At 40.1% G+C, this 24,926-nt stretch overlaps 1 protein-coding gene across 1 annotated transcript in view; it reads left to right on the top strand.

Annotated features, from left to right (window-relative positions):
* The window catches only part of eif2s2 (eukaryotic translation initiation factor 2, subunit 2 beta), a 41,559-nt gene that overhangs the window by 3,850 nt on the left and 12,783 nt on the right, over window positions 1–24,926 (top strand). Inside the window, exons 2-7 of the mRNA XM_052030958.1 lie at window positions 1,341–1,524; window positions 6,081–6,175; window positions 12,264–12,399; window positions 14,209–14,309; window positions 17,013–17,161; window positions 22,129–22,185. Coding sequence (XP_051886918.1) covers window positions 1,341–1,524; window positions 6,081–6,175; window positions 12,264–12,399; window positions 14,209–14,309; window positions 17,013–17,161; window positions 22,129–22,185 — 722 coding nt within the window. The remainder of the gene's footprint in view (window positions 1–1,340; window positions 1,525–6,080; window positions 6,176–12,263; window positions 12,400–14,208; window positions 14,310–17,012; window positions 17,162–22,128; window positions 22,186–24,926) is intronic.

Genomic DNA, 24,926 nt, shown 5'->3' with positions numbered 1-24,926 from the left:
TGATAACAAGGTTGAGTAGTTTTAATCCTGTGTTTTATCTGATATTGACCTTCAGGACATTTCCAGCTTGGTTTGTGGTGGTGCTACCAGCCATTCTTGGTGATGTACTTGGTAAGGATTACTTTCTGAGCGTTCAGTACTATTTCCATGTGTTGCTCATATAGAAGCACTGATTCACCAGCTGAAGCTGGATGGTTGGTGAGAATTACTGCTTCTGGAATGTTCCTCCACACTGCTAAGAACCCTGTCATTAACCCTGTATTCTGCCTTCAAATTCAACCTTCCAAAGTGTATCATTTCACACTTCTCCGGGTTGAACTCCATCTGCCACTTCTCAGCCCAGCTCTGATCCTGTCAATATCCCATTATAACCTTCGACAACCTCCTACACTATCCACACCACCACCAACCTTCGTGTCATCTGCAAACTTACTAACCCACCCTTCCACTTCCTCATCAAAGTCATTTATAAAAATCACAAAGAGCAGGGGTCCCAGAAGAGATCCCTGTGGAACACCACTGGTCACTGACCTCCAGGCAGAATACGCTCCATCTACAACCACACTCTGCCTTCTATGGACAAGCCAATTCCGAATCCAAACAGCCAAGTTTCCCTGGATCCCATGCCTCCTGACCTTCTGAATGAGCCTATCATGGGGAACCTTATCAAATGCCTTACTGAAGTTCATATACACCACATCCACTGCTCTGCCCTCATCAATGTGTTTTGTCACATCCTCAAAGAATTCAATCAGGCTTGTGAGGCATGACCTGCCCTGTATGACCATGACCTGTATGGTAATGTTCATGTTTGATATAGTACATGATCAGTGTTTGCAAAATCCTTTTGTTTTGCATTTTCTTTTAGTAGTCTGAATCTCTGAATCAATCTTTCCTACTTTTTTCACTTATTTTCCATACCACTGTTACCCTTGATAAAGTTTGAAGGGTATTAAGTGCTGTTGTTGACTGGAGGTCCTTCGTGGTTCAGAAACGGTGCTGATTTTAGACAGGACACAGATGGAATAAAATCATACATTTATGTTCACAAAGTCTTTAAACCTTGTCCCAGTTTACTGACTGAAATACAGGGGATTAATGGCAAGTATCTCCTGCACTGCTGCTCTTGTGGTTTTTGATTTCATTGCTACAACTTCCTTTTACTCTGAGATTTAAATAATACTTGAAGAAAAGTACTGAGCTTAAATACAAACTTTGCTAAGCTTGAGTTGTAACAAGCTTAATTATTTCTTGGATGAATAGTTGAGAGAATATTTTTAAACATGCTAAGTATTGTCCTGAAGCTCTGATTGATCAAGTGTCTGCTATCTCTCGAACAGATGATTTTTGATCCCACTATGACCAAGAAGAAGAAGAAAAAGAAGAAGCCTTTCATGTTGGAAGAAGATGGCGCAGAACAGCAAACAGAGGAAATGCCGGCAACAGAATCCAAGGAAGCCATGATATCGGAGAATCTGGAGGAGAAAGTTCCAGAGGCAGATGATGAAGACAGTAAGAAGAAAGGTAGTTCAGTTCCTTTAACACAGTATTCAAAACTATTATTTTTTAATTGGAATTCAGTTTGGGAAATCTAACACACTAATTAGGTATTGGTGCAGTGTAATATTAGTTTGACTACGTTGTTAGAGTTTGTATTTATTTTGGTCATAATATTGCTTTATGACACAGCTCTGGAGTTATGAAACTTTAGCAGTGTCTTGAAGGCAGTGCACTTTTGAAGGGGGCTGCCACTTTTGATGCAATGGATTCTGTAAAGTTGTACACCATCTCAACACCATCAGGAAGCTTAACGTCATCTAGGACCAAACAGCCTCTTTGATTAGTTCTCTATTCACCACTATAAACATTCATTCCTTCCACTGGTGCACTGTGAGTACTAGTGTGTATCATATACAAAATACACTGCAGTTACTCGCCCACACTACGCTGACAGTGCCTTCCAAACCCATGTCCTCTACCACCAAGTAGAACAAGGGTAGCAGGTGCATGGGAACACTTCCCTTCAAGTTGCACATCATCCTGATCTGGAAATATATCTGTGTTCTTTCATTGTCACTGGGTCTAAATCCTGGAACTCCCTCCCCAATTGCATTGTAGGAGTACTTTCACCAGAAGGACTGTGGTAGTTCAAGGAGGTGACTCATCACCACCGCCTCAGGGCAATTGGAGATGGGCAATAACTGTCAGCCTCGCAGCGCCCAAATCCCAGAAAAGGAATAAATGATCAAAATTGTAAAGCATTATCCTCTCCATGTCAGCTTAATAGAAAGAGATAATGTTAATATATTTAACTTCACAGCTCTTGTCCACAGAAGATTAAGCTGCATAACATCAGGCACTGATGATCCAGATTTTTAAAAGTGGTGATGGTTGCTGCCTTTTGAGCAGTGAGTTCCACAAATCACCTGGGTGGAAAATAACTCTGCCAATAACCTTAAATCTGATGTTATCACATCCAGAGGGAAGTTTTTAAACAAAACCCCCAGTTATTTAAAAGTATTGAAAGTATTGGCCCTTAAAGTCCTTCATCTACAAATATTTCAGCTTCACTGGGATAAGCTGTTATTCAGTCAGATCAAGCAATGCCAATCTCAGTTTAGTGTTTTGATTTGGAGCCTGGTTTTGAAAACCAGTTGTCTTTCAGTTGGAACTTGCTCTGCCAAAAATCCATATAGAGACACTCAACGTTGAATTGGTATAAGAATACTTTAAAAGACTGAATGTGTGGGAGGTTTGGAGATGAGCAGCTTGCCACCTTATTTCGCTTTGCAGTCCAAGGAAAACAACTCATGGAACTTCCAGTAGTTTCTTCTGACAGCAATGTTGCAGGGGTTATTATGAAGACCAGGTATACCCAGTGCTTGATCTGTGAATGGTGGTGCCTTCCTGGAAATTGAAAAGGTGAAATGGACTATGGGTATTTCAGTACTGTATTCCTCTGGGCAGAGAGTGCTGTGCTAATTAATTATTGTGAGAAGTAGATTTATAAATCAAAGGTACATACCACAGAGTCCATGGTGTTATAGTGAACATTCATATGTTGAATACTTCTAAATCTTAGAATACCTGTATTGAAGATCACTGATAGACTTGTGGACCACTCTTCCCACAAAACATCAGCAGTGGCTGTTCAAAAAAACACCGTGCTTGAAGAGGATATTAATATCCTGACTCTAACTCTCCATCTCTTTCAATATTTCTGTAGTGCCTTTAGAACCTATGGTAGATTTCATAACTGATTTATTAGTGAAAAAGATGTCCAGTTGCAATTTCTTTGAGTTTTGTTCCACTGTCCATTAGATACAAAATGCATCTGTGGAATTTTTGCTCAACAGACAGTGAAAAGTGGGTGAAACAAGTGAAGGGTTTACTTCAACAGCAGTTTATTATTGGCTGAATGCGCAGCGTGCTTTCTGATCTGTTGTGAAAAATGTGGTGTTTCCTAGAGATTAGTGATAAAAGCCAGTTGTCTGACCAGCATTGTTTTCAGTATCCATTTCTTTGTGTGGTTCTATTTGAATATTTCATGAAAGAATGAGATGGAGCAACTAAAGTATTTGTGCAGCTTCATCTGACCCCACTCACCTGGTACAATCCCAGCAGCCCAGTTCTTTGTAATTCTTTATTGGAGTAGTAATCTCTGAGGTTCTAACTAACATTACTCATTTTAATAATGGAGAAGGAATGCTGAGCTTTGATTTAGTTGATACACAAAAGCTTGTTGCCACATAATGCAATGAATGAATTAGTTGGACAGAATTAATGCTCCACCAGCATGTGAGGCTGTCACATGGATGTAACCATTTGTTGCTACCCAGACTTTAATGTATGTTCAACAATCATTCACCTAACAGCTTGAGTTTCTGTTCAGTAATTTTGAGGGGTATGCATCAGAGATCTGTGTTTTTAAAAAAAAAAGGTTAGATGTTTGGCCTTGGTACAGAGCTGTGAACTGCAGTTTTGTTGGACCCAACATTGCTAGCGGTTCCTTCCTGTTGATTTATGAAGGACCTTTCCACACTTAACACAGAAAATCATAGTTACACTTTGAACTTGGGCTCCTGCTGTAGTCAGGAAACAAGTGGGGAGTGGTTTTTATGCTTGAGGGAGGTGACAACCTCAATACTGCATTGTGAATGCAAAATGCAGTGCTATATTGGTATTGGTTTATTATTGTCACTTGTTCCGAGGTACAGTGAAAAACTTGTCTTGCATACCGATCGTACAGGTCAATTCATTACACAGTGCAGTTACATTGAGTTAGTACAGAGTGCATTGATGTAGTACAGGTAAAAGCAATAACAGTACAGAGTAAAGTGTCACAGCTGCAGAGAAAGTGCAGTGCAATAAGGTGCAAGGTCACAACACGTTAGATCGTGAGGTCATAGTCCATCTCATTGTATAACGGAACCGTTCAATAGTCTTATCACAGTGGGGTAGAAGCTGTCCTTAAGTCTGCTGGTACGTGCCCTCAGGCTCCAGTATCTCCTGGATGGAAGAGGAGAGAAAAGAGAATGTCCCGGGTGGGTGGGGTCTTTGATTATGCTGGCTGCTACACCAAGACAACGAGAGGTGAAGACAGAGTCCATGGAGGGGACGCTGGTGTCTGTGATGCGCTGGGCTGTGTCCACAACTCTCTGCAGCTTCTTGCGGTCCTGGGCAGAGCAGTTGCCCTACCAAGCCGTGATACATCCAGATAGGATGCTTTCTATGGTGCATTGGTAAAAGTTGGTGAGAGTCAAAGGTGATAAACCAAATTTCTTTACCCTCCTGAGGAAGTAGAGGCACTAGTGAGCTTTCTTGGCTGTGGCATCAACGTGATTTGACCAGGACAGGCTGTTGGTGATGTTCACTCCCAGGAACTTGAAGCTCTCAGCACCACTGATGTAGACAGGTGTATGTACGCCGCCCCCTTTCCTGAAGTCAATGACCAGCTATTTTGTTGACATTGAGGGAAAGGTTGTTGTCATGACACCATTGCACTAAGCTCTCTATCTCCTTCCTGTACTCTGACTCATCGCTGTTTGAGATACGGCCTGCAACGGTGGTATCATCTGCAGACTTGTAGATGGAGTTAGAGAAGAATCTGGCGACACAGTCATGAGTGTATAGGGAGTAGAGTAGAGGGCTGAGGACGCAGCCTTGGGGGGCACCAGTGTTGAGAATAATCGTGCCAGAGGTATCGCTGCCTATCCTCACTGATTGCGGTCTGTTTGTTAGAAAGTCAAGGATCCAGTTACAGAGGGAGGTGTTGAGTCCTAGGTCTCGGAGTTTGGTGACAAGCTTGCTTGGAATTATTGTATTGAAGGCAGAGCTGCAGTCAATAAACAGTAGTCTAACGTATGTGTCTTTACTGTCCAGATGCTCCAGAGCTGAGTGTAGGGCCAGGGAGATGGCATCTGCTGTAGACCTGTTTTGCCGATAGGCGAATTGCAATGGGTCCAGGTTGTCTAGTAGGCTGGAGTTGATGCGTGCGATGACTAGCCTCTCAAAGCACTTCATGATGGTTGATGTCAGAGCCACTGGTCGGTAGTCATTGAGGCATGTTACCTTGCTTTTCTTTGGTACTGGGATGATAGTGGTCTTCTTAAAACAGGAGGGAACCTCTGTGAGTTGCCTAATGAGTGTTAAGTGACTGTCATGCCCTCAAACAGCTGTAGGGTATTCTAAAGTAATATACAAATGGGATCAGATGATGGGTAGTGGACGGTGTCTTGATAGACCAGTAGAACTGAATGGTCTGATTCCTGCTCTGAAATTTCAGTAATTTATTATAGTTAAAATAAAAATTCTAAACAAGGTCTGGGAAAGCTATTTGTGTTTATTTGGCCAGAAATATGAAGATAAAATAAAGATCAGTTCTTGAATGGTAGGCTTGGGCCAAAGTACCCGTTGCTGTGATCACAAATATGATTGTGTAACTTTACACATTCAACTGCAACAGCTTTTTGTAGTATAAGTTCTCATATGGGTTTGTACTTCCTCAGGTGACAAGTTTAACTTTCCAATCCCTATTTGATGTGTATAAGCAACTAAGGATGTTTTTTCCTTAATTGTAGATGTAACAGATGATTTAGATGACTTGGATTTCTTCAATCAAAAGAAGAAAAAGAAGAAACCTAAGAAAGCTTTTGATATTGATGATGGTGTAAAGGTTAGTAATACAGGTCCAAAAGCTCAGTAGGTTGACCCTCTGTGACTTGGGGAAACTCCTTTAACTTGCCTAATGAGTGTTAAAATTGGTTCTAAGGAGAATGTGCATCTACAATGCAGGCAAGTGCCATTTTGATCGTCAGCCCAATACCATCTTTGCCCAACAGTCTTGATGATTTTTATGTTTGCATTTCTTTTACAATTTTGGGTAAGCTACAGGTTTGAACTTTCTCAGTCTGTACTCTATTAATTCGATGTTTTCATTCTGTGAACCTTAAATCAGTATTTCCCAAGTGTCTCTCCAGAGAGCTGGGGTAAGACAAGTGGAAAAATTTTAAAAATGCAATTTTATAAATCCTGAAATAACACTCTTACAAACCACTCAGCAGGTCAGGCAGCATCTGTGGAAAGAGAAACCAATTTAACAACTTGGGTCAAAAACCCTTCATCATGGGCTAGTATGTTTCTTTCATTCATTACTGATAAAGCTGGCATCTATTGTCCATCTGTAAAATGCCCTGTATGGTCATAAATTGCCTCTTTGAATTCCAAGTGGTTAAGATGCCCCTAGAGTGGTTTTGATTCCATGATTCAGCTCCAGAGATTAGGAATTAATATATGTCCAAATCATAATGGTGTGTGACTTTGAGGAAAACTTAATTAGTGAGCCCATATGCCTGTGGCCTTTGTCTTTCTAGGTTATTCTGAAACTTTATAATAAAGGAATGAAAGGGTAAATAAGTAATCCCCCTACATGTTGTAATGAACTAGATTTGAACCCTGCATTGGTCTTGCTTATCGGAACACACCCTGGGCTGTAGTGATACTATTGTTAGTGACTTTTGCTCTGGGGACTGGGTGGGATGTGGTATCTGTGTTTCTGTCAATTGGTTTCTGTATATGTCAGGGGACATTGGGCGAGGATAGCAGTGTGCTTAGTAACCCTGACTCCTGTGTCATGGTGTGTTACACACACACACACACACACACACACACACACACACACACACACACACACACACACACACACACACACACACACACACACACACACACACACACACACACACACACAGCACTTGGAGTATTGTGTGCATTACACGAAGGATGTGGAGGCTTTGGAAAGGGTACAGAAGAGGTTTACCAGGATGCTGCCTGGCTTAAAGGGCATGAGCTATAAGGAGAGATTGGGCAAACTTGGATTGTTTTCTCTGGAACATTGGAGGCTGAGGGGAGACCTGATAGAAGTTTATAAGATTGAGGGGCATGAATGGGTTAACGATCAGAATCTTTTTCCCAAGGTAGAAATTTCAAATATTAGAGGACACGCATTTAAGGTAAGAGGGGGGGAAGGTTTAAAGGCAAGTTTTTTTTAGTGGTAGGTGCCTGGAACAGGCTGTCAGGGAGAGTGGTGGAAGCAGATACGATAGTGGCGTTTAAGAGGCTTTTGGGTAAATGTATGAATATTGAACATAGAAAAACTACAGCACAATTCAGGCCCTTCAGCCCACAAAGCTGTGCCAAACATGTCCCTACCCTAGAAATTACAAGGCTTACCCATAGCCCTCTATTTTAATCAGCTCCATGTACTATATAACAGTCTCTTGAAAGACCCTATTGTATCCACCTCCACCACCATTTCCGGCAGCCCATTCCACACACTCACCACTCTCTGAGTAAAAAAAAAACTTACCCCTGACATCTCCTCTGTACCTATTCCCCAGCACCTTAAACCTATGTCCTCTTGTGGCCACCATTTCAGCCCTGGGGAAAAGCCTCTGACTATCTACCCTATCAATACCTCTCATCATCTTGTACACCTGTATCAGGTCCCCCCTCATCCTCCGTCTCTCCAAGGAGAAAAGGCCGAGTTCCCTCAACCTGCTTTCATAAGGCATGCTCCACATTCCAGGCAGCATCCTTGTAAATCTCCTCTGCACCCTCTCTATGGCTTCCACATCTTTCCTGTAGTGAGGTGACTAGAACTGACTACAGGAAAGATATGGAGGGATGTTGTGTTTGGCACAGATGCCATGAGCCAAACGGCCTGTTCCTGTGCTGCACTGTTCTGTGTTCTAAATCAGTGTCAGAATTGGGCTTGTAGGTGGAATGGTCTGTGAGCTGCAGTTAACAACAGTTCACAGGCCCCTCTGTTTACAAAGGGATGCTGGCACTGATTTTGTTTTTGAATTACAAGGCACCCATTTTTTTGTTTTAAAGGGTCCAAAGAGTCACATTAATTCAAGCACAGTTCACTGCTTTCATCATGATGTGCTTCTGCCTTTCTTGTCAGATATTTGCAAAGATCATTAGTTATGACCTTTTCTACTAAATTTATTTTAAGTAATTACCAGGTTTAAATAAACCAGGTGTGCGTCTTGATGTCATCTTGTGCAGGAAATATAGTGGGAGGAGGGAGTTATATCAGGGTGAATCACAACAAAAGTGCCTGGACCTATTTCTGAAAGGACAGGATTTCAACTGGAAATGGGGACAGACAGTTTGAAAGTTTGAAACAGGTTCAAAGTGCTTTTTATGCTTGGTTGATGCATTTTAAAATCAAAAGCAGAACATTGCAATTTCTAGGCAAAGGTGTCCTGCTGGTCGATTGGAATGTTAATTGATCTTCAATAGGTGGGTAGAGTTAATTGAACTTCCTTCTCCTTCAAGTGGTAATTTAGAATGGGGGGGAGGGGCATGTGACAAGTGAACCTTCAAGATCCCAGACTGCTTGGGTTTTCCCCAGTTTAAGGGAGTGCCAATAAGTCACTGTAGATGGATGTATTAGTTCGAGCTGAAGTTTGAAATGTTACAATGAAATAGTTGATATTTCACCAGAATGGATAGAAGTCTCCTCTTTGATGGGGGAATTACATATGTGAAAATTTTGCAAATGATTAAATAAAAGGGATTATTTGAGCAATTGTCATCTCATGCTCTGAATGGGGAGAATAAAATGACCTTAAAAAGTGCAGACTTCTGAGAAATTTCAGTGTTTGCTGGTACATTTATGCTCCAGCAGCCAATTAAAAAAAACTTCAGGTTTATTGATGAAATGATGAAAAAAAGGAACATGATGGATGTTGTGCACTAAAACATTTCTTTCACTTCAGTGTGAATTGTGTGTGACCAGAATTGTTCTGTTTTTGTGTGCCTTTCTAAGGCCCCAAAAAAGGATCCCAGGAGCTGCAGAGCTGAACCTTAATAAATACACAGTTATCAGATACTGAGAAGGACTTGGTGAAAACTGGGAAAGAACATGGCTTTAGAGGAGTTATTGTAGATTTATTAGAGGAATTGTAGATAAGACCAGAATATTTCTTCAAATTTAATTCGTATTATTATGTCAAAGGGGTGCAGATTAAAATTTGGCCTATTTGGGGGTTGTAGAATGGGAATTCTTCACAAAGCATGATCAACAGATGGAGTAGGCTCTGGACTAGGGTAATGAAGACAATACACAAATAATTTCAAAAGCAATGGAATGCTATATTGAAGGCTCTGAAGTTATTTTTATCTGGATGGACTTGAGCTAAATTGAGACCACATGCTCATCTTCCTATCTAACTGTCTTTGAAAGTCATAGGGCATACTCTTTAAAATAAGGGCTCACCTATTTAAGATGGTGATGAGCAATATCTTCTCTGGGGATCATCAAACCCTGGAATTCTCCATTCCAGAGAGCTGTGGAGACTGAGTTATTGAACATGTTCAAGGGCCCACATGGGAATAGAGAGTTATGGAAGCAGACTGAGGAGATGGAGTTGAAGCCATAAGATGAGCTATGATCTCTTAAATTCCAGTGCAGGCTTGACAGGCTGTGTAGCTTATAATTTCTTATGTTCTTACTGCATGCTGCAAATGTGTAGGTGCAGATTGCAGGCTCACAGTAGAAATTGCTCAATTTGCCCGAAACAACAAGGTTGCTAGTGGGACGTTGAACTTCCAAACTGTTCAGATCCTTTAAGGATGAGGTTGGCACAGAGCAGCAGGAACATTTCAATCAAATTGTCATTTCTAGGGATTCTTAGTTGAGTTTAGGGATGTTCTGTAATCTGTCATAAAATAATGCAAGTTCATTTGTGAGAACTTTTCCACTGTGCTTTACTCTTCTGGTCTTTTACATCACCATGTTCAGCCATAAGTGCTGAATAGAGGAACCATCTTGTCTTTCTCCTGAGATACCCACCATTGTTTTGGATAGTGTTGTGAGGGGGGGAGTGATGGAGGCATGGTGATGTGGGTGGCCTTTCAGAGGAGAGCAGTAGAAGTGGCTGCCTAGTCTATGACACAACAACTGACTGTGATGCACAGCAGGGGAGGGTGGAGTCTAGGAGCACCAGTGCTAGAAGACTTCATAGTTAGGGGGACAGACAGGAGATTCTGTGACCATGAATGAGACTTCAGGAAGGTATGTTGCCTCCCTGCTGCCAGGGTCGAGGATGTCTCTGCCTGGTTGCAGAACTTTCTCGAGATGGCAGGCAGCAGAGCTCATCGTACAGATCGTACCAACAACATGGGTATCAAAAGGGGTGAAGTCCTGCAGAGTGAATATAGGGAGTTTGGCAGAAGGTTAGAAAGCAGGACCTCTGGGATTGTACTCTCTGGATTACTCCCTGTGCCACACACTAGTTAGGGTAGAAATAGGTGGCAGAAGAGCTGGTGCAGTGGGTGGGATTGGTTTCTTGACCATTGGTGACCTATGCAAGAGGGGCAGATTGCATCTGAACTAGAGGGGGAACCAACATCCTGCTGGGGAGATTTGCCGGTGGTACTCAGGAGGGTTTAAATTAGTGTGGCAGGGGTCTGGGACACAAAGTATTAGCGTATCAGATGATAAAGTTGAAACATAGAGAGAGGCTAAAGTGAGCAAGTCCAGTGGGCTGGGCTGGGCAGGACAGGGAGCGCTGAAGGTCTGATTGGCTAATCCACATTAATTTGAGTACGAGAAACCTGACCGGTAAGGCGGATGAATTCGGCATGGATCAGCACGTGGGATTGTGATATTATAGGCATTACGGAAACATGGTTGAGGAATGGGCAGGACTGACAACCCTGTGTTCCAGTGTACGGATGCTTCTGAGAGGGAGTTGCTATATAGGGAGAACATCACAGCAGTTCTTGGAGAGGAATTCTCTAGGGGAACATCCAGCAAGGACATGTGGGTAGAACATAGAAATTTAAAAAAAAAGGGGGGAAGGAGGCATATGGCATATTTACATTCATAGGTTGGGACAGAATAATTTAGTTGGGATGTTATTTTGCAACTTTACAAAACGCTGGTTAGACCACAGTTGGTGTATTGTCTGCAGTTCTGGTCAACCTTACTATAGGAAGGATATAGTTGTACTGGAAAGAGTGTAGGGAAGATTGACCAGGATGTTGCCTGGATTGGAGGACTTTAGTTATGGGGAGAGATTGGACAGGCTGGCCTTGTTTTCCTTGAGGGATGTCCTGATAGAGATGTATAAAATTGAGTGGTGTAGATAGGATCTTTTTCCCATGGAAAAGGTATCAAAAACAAGAAAGCATAGGTTTAAGAAGAGAGGAAGGAGTTTTAAAGGGGATCTGAGGGGTAAGTTTTTTTTTAAAGAGTGGTTGATATTTGGAATGTACTGTCACGGGAGGTGTGGGATCAGATATAATCGCTACGTTGAACAGATACTTAAATAGGTAAGGCATAAAAGGATACAGATAGAATGCGGGCAAATGGGGTTAGTGTAGAGGGGCAAAAAGGTAAGTATGGATATGGTGGACTGAAGGGCCTTTTTGTGCTGTGTAACTCTGACCCTTATTCTATGACAAGTTTTATGGCTGACACCACATCTTAAAAGCTCATGGATCATGGTATCCCTTTGTTCTCAATATAATCTACTTCTTGAATATTGTGTTCTGGTTGCATGCAGACTGCTGATATACAACAATATAAATTGCTTGCAGGTTTTCCCAAGTTTCTCTATCCTCAGTTGAGAGAATGTGATACTTTAAAAGAAGTTCTTACCAAACAAGTTGTTTTGAACAGTGTTGGTTTCCTCTGTAATGATGTGAGGTGAGGTGTTGCATTTACAGGAAATTTGGCTTTTTTTTAGGATTTGAAGATTGAAAATGAGGTGCCTGAGCAGGGAGAAGGTGATGATGACGCTTTTGACATAAGCATGATGAAAAAGAAGAAACCAAAACCTGTAACCTTCGAGGACGAGGAAATAAATGAAAGGACAGATGGCAGTGAGTACTTCATTATTACAAGCTGACCATCAGTGGTCTTCCACACCCTCTCCAATCCCCCAGATGACACAAGCATCAGGTAAAACAAAAAGGTTGGATTGCAGTGGGTAAACAGGGTCCCATTGAAAGGGTGAGGTGGTGGGGAAGGAGGTGGTGACGTGAAAGAGATGTAGAATGTACTACACATTGAAACTCTCTAGTCCAGCACACTTGGGACCTGACCAGTGCCCAACTACAGAGAGTGCCCCCTGATCATCCTCTGAGTAGGAGATCTGTTCTTTTTAAGTATATCGGGACAGTGTGGGAAATGGAAGCTGGAGAGTTCCAAGAACGATCCGTAACGCGAAGTTTCAGTCAGTCAGAAACACTGTTGGCTGAGATTGCAAAAGTTACACTTGTAGTTAATTAGCTGCAGATTAGTACAGATTTTAATTAATTTTGGGTCTTGGTTAGAATTAGTTAATTAGTATAGATCTGTACGATGGATTCAAAACATGCTGAGCCACAGAATGCTGGACCAGAGTGTTTCAACCTGTAGTTAACTTGGTGCACTGATACTGTCATTGTGACTTTGCCGTCACTCTGGGTGTAAGTTTCTCCTGGTGATAAGATACTCTTGGAATCTCTGCATACTTGAGTGTTTGGTTGCATTTAATTATTTTTAACATCAAAATATTTAGGTGCCTCAAAATTGTTGGCAACATGTGTATGCTTGGGGGGATATTATAGATATTCCTATATATATGGTATCTGATTTTGGAGATCAAAGTCAATCAGTGAGCTTTCATCTCCAAATGCTTTACTCTTCCAAGATTAAAACCCTCAAGGTTACCCAATAAGATTTCAAAGGATAGACAAACATATTGATGCTTTTTAGCAGTATAAGAGTACTGAACTGGAATACATAAACTTATTTTGAAATGTTGAAAAGTAATGCAGATTTTAAATTGTTGCTTGATAATTTAATTTGCTGGATTTCTCAACATATTTTTAATATAAATACTGGGTTTTGTTTCAAGCTGAGGATCCATATGTGGTTTGAACTGCACAGCCACTTCCGATGAGCCAAGAGGAATTTATTGCATTAAGTATTGAAATCTAATAAACCATTCCATTTGGATTGGTTTCCTTCCCTTTTTTCCCCCAAGGGCAGAGCTTTGGAAGGCATTAGTTTTCAGGCATAGGTACTTGTCTGCATGGCCATTCTTGTCTTCTTATGGCCACTAGCAGATTATTTAATCGCAGCCAGGTGTAACTGTCCTCCTGCATCTGCACACGGGCATGAAATGATGATGTTATAGAGCAGAATTGGGCCATTCAGGCCAACTGGTCTATGCCATTTTTATATCCACACAAGACTCCTCCAGCATCATCTGGCAATTTGGTGCAAGAAATGTGCCTTGCTATTTTCGTTCTCTTTTAAGCTGGAGGTGTTGAGGCTAACAGGCAATCCACTGTTGCCTGAACACTGATTACCTGGCACAGCACTGATTGAACCTAGATTTGAATGAAACCTGGCTTTTAACATATTTTCCCTAAAGTTGACTAGATGTTGTTCTTTCCAGAGTCAAGTTATGTGAGGAAGTAGTTTCAAATGGAAGAAAATAACTTCACAGATTTTCTGGAAAATAAATTTGCAAACCAAAGTTTAGTGTTATACTTGCACAGTTTTGCCCATGCTTGAGGGGAAATCTTTAGTGAAGCTGAGGATAAAGGGTGCAATCAGAATGCAGATATTCCTCCCCACATTTCTTCTCCCATTGTTTTGGAGGTTAACATCTTTCTCAAACTTATGATTTATTTCTTCAGCAATGGATGACGATGAAAACAAAAGAGATGATGGTATCACTTTCTCCTCTTCGAGTGGGCCAGCTTGGGCAGGATCAGAACGAGACTACACTTACGATGAGGTAAAAATGCATACTGGTTATGTACATGTTGACCCATGTTTTTATTGTCTTTCCTGTTTTCACTACTGTTGGAATTAAAGTGAGGAAACAATTTCTTTGGGGTGAGTCCATTTCAGAATTTGTTGAAGGGGTGGGGACTTTTATTCTTTGGTTTGTTTCCATCCGATTTTCTACTCATTCAAGGGATGTGGACTTTGCAGGCTGAGCCAGTGTTTAATTGCCCATCCATAGTTACTACTTGAATCACTGCAGTCCTTGAGGTGTGGGTTACCACCCACTTCCAGGCCACTCTCCTATTCTGAGAGACTGCACTACACACTTCTACTTGTGTTTAAGGCCTTCATTAATTTGTATATCAAATAAAGACGTTTATTTCATTAAGGTATCAACTATTGCCTGCCACTTCTCCATTTTTGTAGAACTTTCATCACTGTTGCCATACAGATATGAGTGACTACAGCCCGCATTGTGACTGACACCGAGAACTCCACCGTTGACCCTGTGTCCTCCACTGTCCATTTGCATGATAGTTCTTCCCTTGTGCTACCTCTGCCTGTTTTACTGAGTCATTGAATCACATTCCATTACACCACGTTGCATCAACTTATTACTCCTACTGACTCTGTAGTGGCACCATTGACATAGGGAAGAACTTTATCATATAAATTCAGAGGAGTAAGCCACTCAACCTCTAAGCTTGCTCTATCATTCAATAAACTAATGGTTGATCTAATTATAACATCGACTCTGCATTCCCATTTACCTATGGTAACTTTTCATCCTCATGCTTATGAAGAATATCTACTTTTGCCTTAAATGTTCAGAGACCTGCTTCCACTGCCCTTTGAGGAAGGGAGTTCCAAAGATTCATGATGATCAAAGAAAATTTTAGCTCATTTTGTCTTAAATGGTGACCCCTTATTTTTAAACAGTGACCCCTGGTTCCAGATTTTCCCATAATAAAAACATCCTCATTGTATCCACGGAGGACACAAGAGACGGCAGATGCTAGAATCTGGAGCAACTCAGTGGGTCGAGTAGCATCTGTGGGGGAGGGTAGAATTGTCAGCGTTTTTATACCTTCCTCTGTATACTGCCCATTGCTGCTTATCTATGAGCATAGGTTGAGATTTTTTGGAATGAGGCTTCACCAGCCAGGGCAGCAATCCTTGCATTTCCAAATTGGCCTTGAGAAAGTGGTGAATTGCCATTTCAAACTATGACCATTGTTTTGAAGGGACTCTCATGATGTCAGGAATTCCGGGATGTTTGCAGGCTACAATGCAGAATTTGTATTATCTTTCTAAGTCATAGTTTGATTTAGAGGTGAACTTTCAGTAATAGTGAACCCTTGTACCTGCTTCCCTTGAACTTCTGGGCCATAGTTGGTTTGGTGTCAATGTTGTGTTTTGTCCCTTAGAAATGAAACGTTTCTCCAACAGTCGCTGCAATTGCAGTTAGAAATTTGCTGCTAATACATTTTATGAAGGCACCTGCGAATGCAGTGAGTCTCCAAGATGGCAGCACACCTTTGCTCTCTTGCTTATAACTGTTGTACATATCTGTACTTGCCATTTAATTTGCACATTTAAAATAGCTTGGAAGTGTTTACATCAGAGATTAATAATCAGCTTGCTTTTAGTTGGCCCGGTTTAACTTAGCTGGCAGTACATCTTGTAACCTGGCCTAAAAAATTTAGTCAAAAGAAAGTCTGGATATTATTTCAGGAGAAATTTTTACCATGTGCACCTAATAATTTCGTCATTCTGCCCTGCATCCATAAATAATGTAACTCAAACCAGGTTGACTGGTTTATTGAAGAATTTGTCATGTATATGTCTTCACAGCAGGATTGCAGTGTAGCTGAAGCAGTTTACACTTAGTGCAATGATTGAAGTGATTAAAATGTTATCTTCACGTGGACAGTTTTTGTTGGCATCTTAGTAAACTCTCGATTGGTTTACCCTAATCTGATGCAAAATTTATGTATATATGAAACGACGACCATTTGTGTACACATCCTGTCATATTCACCTATTAATTCTAGTGGCTTCATTTATATGGAGTTTCTATTGTAAGTTGGTGGTGTACTTTAACTTACCATTGGAAGAGCTATAATGTTGCTGCTATAATGAATTATAACCTGGGAAGCTAGCATACGTTTGACCACTGGAATTTTTATATTTTGATCATAAATTCCTGAGTGGTGAATATAAAATGGGGTCAGAATCGTGTGTTCTGTGGCCCAACTATTCGCCATCCTTTAATCCTTCACCTAGAGCTGCCAGCTATCTGGGATCATCCTGCAATTGCAAGAAACCAAAGAGGGTAGTTTTTGAAGTTGTTATTCTCTGAACATGCTCTTTTTTTTTGGGGGTGGGTGTGGGAGGAATGAGTTGGGTAGAATGTTGTTTCTGATTACAGAGCATTTGAGGCCTATGATGGCATTCTGCCTGACTAAGCCTACTTAGGTCTTGCCTACCATGAGAGACATATCCAAGTTATGGTTTCACTGCTGCAAAGATAAATTTAAAGTTGGAGAAAGGACATCTTTATTGATATAATCATTCAAGATGCATATCTCATAAATCTCCAGTTAGTATTGTATTTCTGTCCAGTTGTACATGCATCTTGCATGCATATGTTTGCAAGTCCTGATCAGGACACAACTATTCATATGAAATGTCTTTTTCTCCTCTTTAGTTGTTGACCCGTGTATTTAATATAATGCGAGAAAAAAATCCTGATATGGTGGCTGGGGAGAAGAGGAAGTTTGTTATGAAACCACCTCAGGTGGTCAGAGTGGGAACCAAAAAGACATCGTTTGTGAATTTCACAGATATCTGCAAACTGTAAGTTCTCAGCACTACTTCCTTATCAGAATTCCAGTCCCCATTTCCTCTGAAAGATGGCTTTTAATCAGCCAAGTTAATTTTAATTAGATGGAAATGGTGACTAGATCACATACTGTAGATACTCAACTTCAGAAAGTTGTAACTAAATCAGTTACAACTTTCCTCCTGTTTCCATATGTTTGGGATAAAACAACTAGGTCCTGAAGATTTGTCCTGCTTTGTTTTCTATGTCTATTTTCTTCAATTAAATCCAAGAAGTAATTTCCCTTTAGTTATTTTTCAACATCTTCAGGCTGCTGGAATCTTAACTACGTCATCTCCAATGAAAATAAAAATGTATTCATTAAACAAGTTTGCCATTTCCCCCTTATCCTTTTCTAATATAAATATGTTAACTAACAATTCAAATAGGGAATTTAGACGAAGCTGCTTCTGCTTTACGTTGACAGTGGTGAAAACCTGCAACCGCCTAGTGTGGGAAATGGTTGGAGTGAAGCATATGGATGGATTGAAGGGGAGGCTGGATGGTATACAGAAGAGAAAGCAGGGGGGGGGGGAGAAGAGGATTATGTTGACGAGTTAGAAGGGGAGAAAAGAACCCCATACTCAATGTAAAGTATCACCACCTTTGTTGTATTCCTCCTTCTCACTTATGTAAGCTTATAAATATGTTTACTGTCTGTTGTGATATTAAGTTTTCTCTTCTGCTTTCTTTGTCCCATTACTAAATTCACTACCCTCCCACTTCTGGATTTGTTCAAGTCTGTATGTTTGAGTTTGACTTCAAACTCATTTGTTGACTATGGTAATTAAACTCTACACATGGGGATTTATGGTGCAAGAGGTGCAGGAAAGAACCATGAGGAAGTAATTTAAATGATTTTGAAATGTGCATTTCATAAATGTATGAAAAGAAATAGGAAGAGTGAATGGTTTAATATTGCACCAATTAATATATTAATATCACCACATGTAAGTCTGTAGCATATTTATATTGTGGAATCCCACAAGATAATTATAAAGCCTTTAAGATATTCAGTGACTGTTTAAAAATAGGTACAGGAGCCTGTGTTTTTAGCATATTAGTCAAGTGATGTGATGACCTGGTGAATTATGTTCAGAACCACAAACTGGTGTACAGTACCAGGCTCAAGGACAGCTTCTATCCCACTGTTAAAGACTATTGAACAGTTCCCCAATACATCAAGATGGACTTTTGACCTCTCAATCTACCTCATTATGGCTGTGCACCTTGTGTGTCCCTGCACTGTACTTTCTCTGTAACTGTAACACTTTATTCTACACTTTTATTGTTTTAATTTGTACTACCTCAATGCACTGTTGTAATGAATCGATCTGTACGAACAGTATGCAACACAAGTTTTTCACTGTACCTCGGTACATGTGACAATAATAAACCAATTTACACTGCAAACACTGTTCAAGATGAATAAGTGAGAGCTTAAGGGCATGAAGTATTCCCATTACAGTTCAAGTGTAACCGGAAGGAATGAGGGTGCATATTATCTAACTAAGATGTGATGTTGTTTGAATTGGGCATGAACTTCTGGTCCCTGTATATGATGTGGCATATGAATTGACATTTCTAATGAAAAAAGCGTCAAGTTAAATGGTGATTCCTGGCGTACACTGCTATTGCAGGCAGACCCCCCCCGCCCCCTCCCCCCCACCCCCAATATCAGCTTGATTTCCCTTGTTAGGTATTTGCTGACTTGTGCTGTGTAAGTGCTTTTCTGTGGAAGGGATTTGGTACCTTGACCATATCATCAGCTACGTTCAGCAACAGCCACTGGATATTTGCAGGTCACTCCTAGTTATCACCCACTCTTCCCATCACTATTGCAATCCAAAGCTGGTTATGTAAGGGGGGTGGGGGGGTGGTGAGTAGGGGGTATTTGGGAAAAATACCAAGAGCCCATAGTTTGTCTTCCACAGACAGCAAATTGAACCATAAGTCTTTCTGGACACGTGTGCAGTATCACACTACCCAACCAACCATATGGGTATTTATTATCTCAAAGTTGAAGAGCTGGCAAAGGATTTTTTATTTAGTTCTGAGTGCTGTATTATTTTTGAGGTCCTGATTAGATCCTGGAGAACTTGGTAAAGATTAATTTCATGTGAAACTGACTCTGTACTATGAGTTCCATTTTCATAAATCCATGATTCACAAATTGTGTTATTATTGAGCACAATGTTATAACTGCTTAGTTACTACGTATTGTAGACTGAAGGTCAAATAGACCATAGCGTCATGAAGCACTGTTTTGTGATGTTTGCATGGAAACACAATAATGCAGTTTGTTCTACTAGGGTTTCCAAGTTCATGCTTTTTAGTTTTCTTTGAAATTTTGGACTTTGGGCAGCACTATCAAGACTAACTTTATCCTCAGTAGCCCTTCAGAAGGGTTGCCAAGCCACCCTCTTTAACATTTGAAGCTTGTGGCTTGAAGGTATATTGTGGTGCTCAATAGGATATTGTCAACATTCGAACCACAAGGTGATGAAGAAAACACCAACATCTTTCTCACTCTGGATGCTGTAATACTTGAAGCTGATGATATTGCATAAAGTGCGTCATTGCTTTGAAGAAGGGTCATTGCCCTCTCTTCCTTGGCTTAATAGTTTTGCGGCTAGTTCTAGTATCTCTGTTTAAAAGTCACCATATCAGATCAATGCCTCTAAATTGGTTTATTATTGCCACATGTACTGAGGTACGGTGAAAAACCTGTCTTGCATACCCTGTCCATACAGATCAGTTCATTATAACAGTGCATTGAGGTAGGACAAGGTAAAAATAATAAGTGCAGAGTAAAGTATTACAGTACAGAGAAAGTGCTGTGCAGGTAAACAGTAAGATGCAAGGTCACAATGAGTTAGATTGAGGTCAGTCTACCATTAGACATTTCAAGCAATCGACTGTCTGTTTCAAAGGAAACATTTAGTAGTGGGCTGTTCTCACATTTGTGCCTTCCTCCTTGCGGCAGTACAAAGTTGTCTCCATTTTCCATTTATTTCTCCAAAAAATACCTTTTGCATTTTATTCTTTGATGCTCTAAGGGCTCTTGACTTTTTCTGCTGGCACTGCTTTGAATTTGAAGCTAATAAAAGATAATTGAAGGACAGTTTTGCTCAGAAATGTTCTGTATGCTGTCTATATGGAAAGTGAAAACTTGCAGCAATTTATATAGTAGTAATTCAACAAAGCATTTCTCATAAACTGCTACCATGCAGCTGGAGCTGTGGTTAACGCAACTGGAATCTCTGCATTGGATTGCTGCCTAAGACTTTAAGAAAGTAGCTGGAATTGACGCCTGGGAATTAAAGGCCCACATTTTATTTTTGCCTGCCTTATTACAATTCCTAAGATTCTTGTTAGTTTGTCAACATTGGGGTTGGGTGGCACTGCCAAAATCTCACCACCATTGCAGTACTAGTGCAGGAAAAACAAGTTTTGTTTCTTAAAATTCTCAGGGACTGAAAACATTGCAGTTGCATTATCTAGTGCCTTTTGCAGCTCAGGGCATTTTGGCAATCTGTAGCCACTGAATTACCTTAAAATTTAGTTCATATTGCTGAGGGCAAACGTAGTGACCAATTTCTATGAGCCAGGAGTGACCCAGGAGCATCGGGCAAAAGGGAGGGATGGGTAAATGATAGTAAATAAATGTTTCTGGTGTGATGCTGACAGTTTTAAACTGTGCTTGGGAGGCACTTATGGAAGCTCATGGGCCATGCACGCCAACGTGGCTTTATTGGGCTGAATCGCATGTTTCTATGCCATAAATACTCCGGTCACATTTACATTTTAAAACTTACCCAAATGAGCACAGAGACTGTGCCAGGAACTGAGATTGTGTGCAATGCTTTCTTTTGGCAGAATGAAAATCTAAGAAAGGCAGTATGATCTGCCTGGCTAGAGTATGTATAAATACATCAACAAATATAATTTGTCAAAAAAAATCTGGGTCATTACCTCACTGCTGTATGTGGCATCTTGCTATTTGGAAATTGGCTGCTGTATTAAAAATCGTGACTTGCATCTCAATTTGCGTTAATTGGCTGTAAAGCTCTTTGGGACACCCAATAGTTATAAAATGCTCTTAAGTTATTGTAAGCCTATATACAACACTTGGCTAGTAACTATATAAACAAATATAAATTTTATTTTGTTTTAGAAAGAAAATTAAATGGATAGAAGGAAATTATCCTCCAGATCCTACTGGAAGTTGGGCCAGGGATGAACCTTTTATTAATAAAATGACAGCTATAACCACAGGGATCTTTCAGCCTGAACTGTTATTTAATTCCGAGTTTTGTACTTCTGTCTCTCCAAGATACCAACAGCTGCTTTTGTTTAACCATGACACTGGTAATTGGACTAATTAAATGATGAGTGCAGAAACATTAATAGTAAAACTATCTTTTCATTCTGGTGAAACCTACCTCTTACTATTTTGTTGCAGTATTTCTGTTGATTTTATAGTGAGTGTCACAGCCTCCAATCCAACCTTCTGAATCTGTTGTCACTATTATTGAGTTGCCCTGGTTAGTTGTTGGTTTGCCTTCTGCTTACGTTGGAAATCCATTCATTTTTTTTAGCAAAAGAAAAACTGTTGAATGATTCTGATGTTGCATACATCTTATCACATCAGGTTTAAATGCTTCTCTTTGCTATATATTCCTGTTTTTAAATGTATATAGCATTAATCTCTGGGAGAGCACAGTTGTTCCTTAAAATTGTTACTTCATGGCAGCAGAAATGTTTGTGAATTGTCCTTGTGATAGATCTTGAAGTTTTATTGGTAAGGTCAAAAGAACTCTATACCCTCTTAATAAAACATTGTTATCTTGACAGCTTTAGTATCTTCGTGTCTAAAATCAACTTGTTTTAATGTATACATTTGACAACTAACATGACACTTTTTCTCTTCTGCCTCTAGGTTACATCGTCAACCTAAACATCTTCTGGCATTTTTATTGGCTGAGTTGGGTACAAGGTAAGATGTAGTCTTAAATGTATAATTAATTGAGGAAAAATATAAATGTTAATGATACCTTTCACTAATTGGAAGCTCACTGAAAATAAAGAACCATATTTAAACTCTACCCCTTTGAGTCTGCAGTATGCCTGTGGGCTATTTTTACTAAAAATGTGACTGCATTAAGATCTTAATCAGCTTGGAGGAATGATTGAGGCTAATGACTGATTCCCATGCTCTACTTCAGTTACTGACAATCGATGTGTCTAGGTTTTTTCCTTTTTCTTAATACCTCCTCAAATGCTACATTTGCTGCTTCTCCAATGAAAATAAATCCATCTGCGATGCACAAAACAGTTGTGAATGGTGTGTGTTTGTACGTTGTTGTTCTGATTAACATGGGTCATTTGGTGAGATGACCCATCTGTACCAATGATAACTCATAACCACAGTTGCTGACCTTTTGATAAGCTATGCAGTGGAAGAGCTATAGATTATTTTCCAGTTTTAATTTTCAAACTACTAACTTGGCACAGGCTCAGTTCCACAATCCAGCTTGATTTTATTTTTTAAGAGGAAAATTGAAATACTATTGTGCGTTAAAGTGTGGAATAAGGTTGTTTAGGTTCAAAAGCCATATAGGCTGATTGGAATGATAGCAAAGACACATCCTCAGACTTCAGCAGCTCATTTAACTTGCAAAATAAATGGTAGTGGGTGATTTGTCTCAACTGTATAAAGAGGCACAGGATACACAGCACACCAGACCGTCTGTGGCGACAACAGAACTGATGACATTTGCTCCTTAATTTCTGCCCTTTTTCAAAACAAAAACCAGGCAAGTCATTCTGAGGCCACTTGTCAAGCTAAATGCAAGATTGCTTTGTTTATGCTTATTGCCAGATTTTAAGGTGATTTATTATGAAGTGGCTTGAGCTGCAATAAAAATGAAAGAAGGAATTTTGAAACAAAATGATGTTTTCCCTCCTGTCATTGCAGTGACTTCTGCAGTTAATTCTTTTTATGACGAGTGCATGAGTTCAGAGTAATAACTTGGAAAAGCAAGTTGCCCTGGGAGAAAGTGAATCAGTTGTGTTTATCAGAAAAAAAACTTAATTATAAATATACCACAAGATATTATTATTCTCTTCAACTAACTGGAAAAGCTGGCATGACTTTGTGTTTCTCATTAACTTGGAACACACTTAAGAATATTGCCCCTTTTAAAAAGTTTAAATATTATAAGGCCGTAACTTCGATTAAACACAATGCCTACTGTCATCAATGGTTCCATTCCATTGCTGGAAGACGAAATGCATTATTTTTATAAAGGCAGCTCTGTTAAACTAGGTTATTTATTAATTCACTTATGGCTTTTGGGAAAGGGTAACATTTATTGCCCATTTTCATTTGCTCTTGAGTTATGATGATGACCTGCCTTGATCTATGTCCATGTGGTGAGTGTGCTGCAGTTATGCTGTGGAGTGAAGTGCTCCAGGATTTAGATCCAGCAACAATGAAGGAATAGCAATTTATGTCCAAGGCTGGATGATGTGTGATTTGGAGTGAATCTGCCAGATAATGGTGTTCCTTGTGCCTACTGCCCTTGTCATTCTAAGTGGTAGAGAAGATATTTTGGGAATTGCTTGTTTTTAAACTTGGGTTTTTTGAGATGTGGCCATTGCATTTATTGGCCATCTCTAACTGCCCTCCAAGATGGTAATACGACAAAAGAGAAGTGGATATTCTTCTGATGGAGTTGATCATTGGTACAACCATCTGTGCAGTTCAGGTAATAGTTTTAAAGTGGATGGATATCGGGGTTGTTGTAGGAATTTTCGGCCCAATCTTTTTGGATTTATTATTGTAGGGCAGCAGCAGTGCTCTTATAATGGGTAAATACATTGGAAAGGAAACACATAGTAACTCTACTATTGACCAGAAATGCGCCTCTACTGTTCTGGAAGTTTCTGTTTCAGTTGCTTCTGGTCTCTGAGAAATAATTCCACTGATTTATTCTTATTTTCCTTCTGCTAAGAAACATATCATCAAATAAAAGTGCCCACTAGATCATCTATAAGATGCCTGCTTCTCCCCATGATGAGACAAACCTCCAAATGTTTGTCAGTAACATCTCTCTACCTCACCGTGACTTCACTTGATCATCTCTGTGGTGATGTAGTTTGTCTGATATCTGTCCTAACCACAATATACCTTCCTCTTGCTCGATATTGGGAAGACTGAAGCCATTGCCCTTACCACTTCCTCTCTCTGCTCCCTGTCTTGGACTAAACATAAGGAATTGGCATACTTTGCAATCTATTTGTCCCAGAGCAGAGCATCAAATGCAGCATCTCTTAACTCATCCTCAATTTGTCTATTTCTCAAATCCTAATACCAGCTTCTGTAATTGAATCATACAGTTTTCTGCTTAATTAAAAGGATACAAGCGAAGTAGTACAATAAGATCAATTGAGTTTGTCCTTCCAATTCATCAGTCTTGGCTCTGAATTTACTCAGCTAATTCTATTAAGTCCAGCTTTTATTCTCTTGGTTCCCCAATGCTTTAGATGTAAACCTCCTCAGTGTTCTCATTCTACATCCACAACTTTGTTCTGTCCTTCCATTTGTCTAGCCCTTTGTTCCTCTGGCCCTCTTGTTCATCTATTGTGCTTAGCACCAGGGTGACCAACTCGATAGGCTGGAATGATCTGTCTGTACCCTTTCCCATTACCTAAAAAACTTCATGATCTCCTTGT

The sequence above is a fragment of the Pristis pectinata genome, chromosome 16, assembly GCF_009764475.1.
Source record: "Pristis pectinata isolate sPriPec2 chromosome 16, sPriPec2.1.pri, whole genome shotgun sequence".
Lineage (NCBI taxonomy): Eukaryota > Metazoa > Chordata > Chondrichthyes > Rhinopristiformes > Pristidae > Pristis > Pristis pectinata.
Note: the sequence above shows the minus strand (reverse complement) of the source record. Positions and strands in the feature narration are given on the sequence as shown.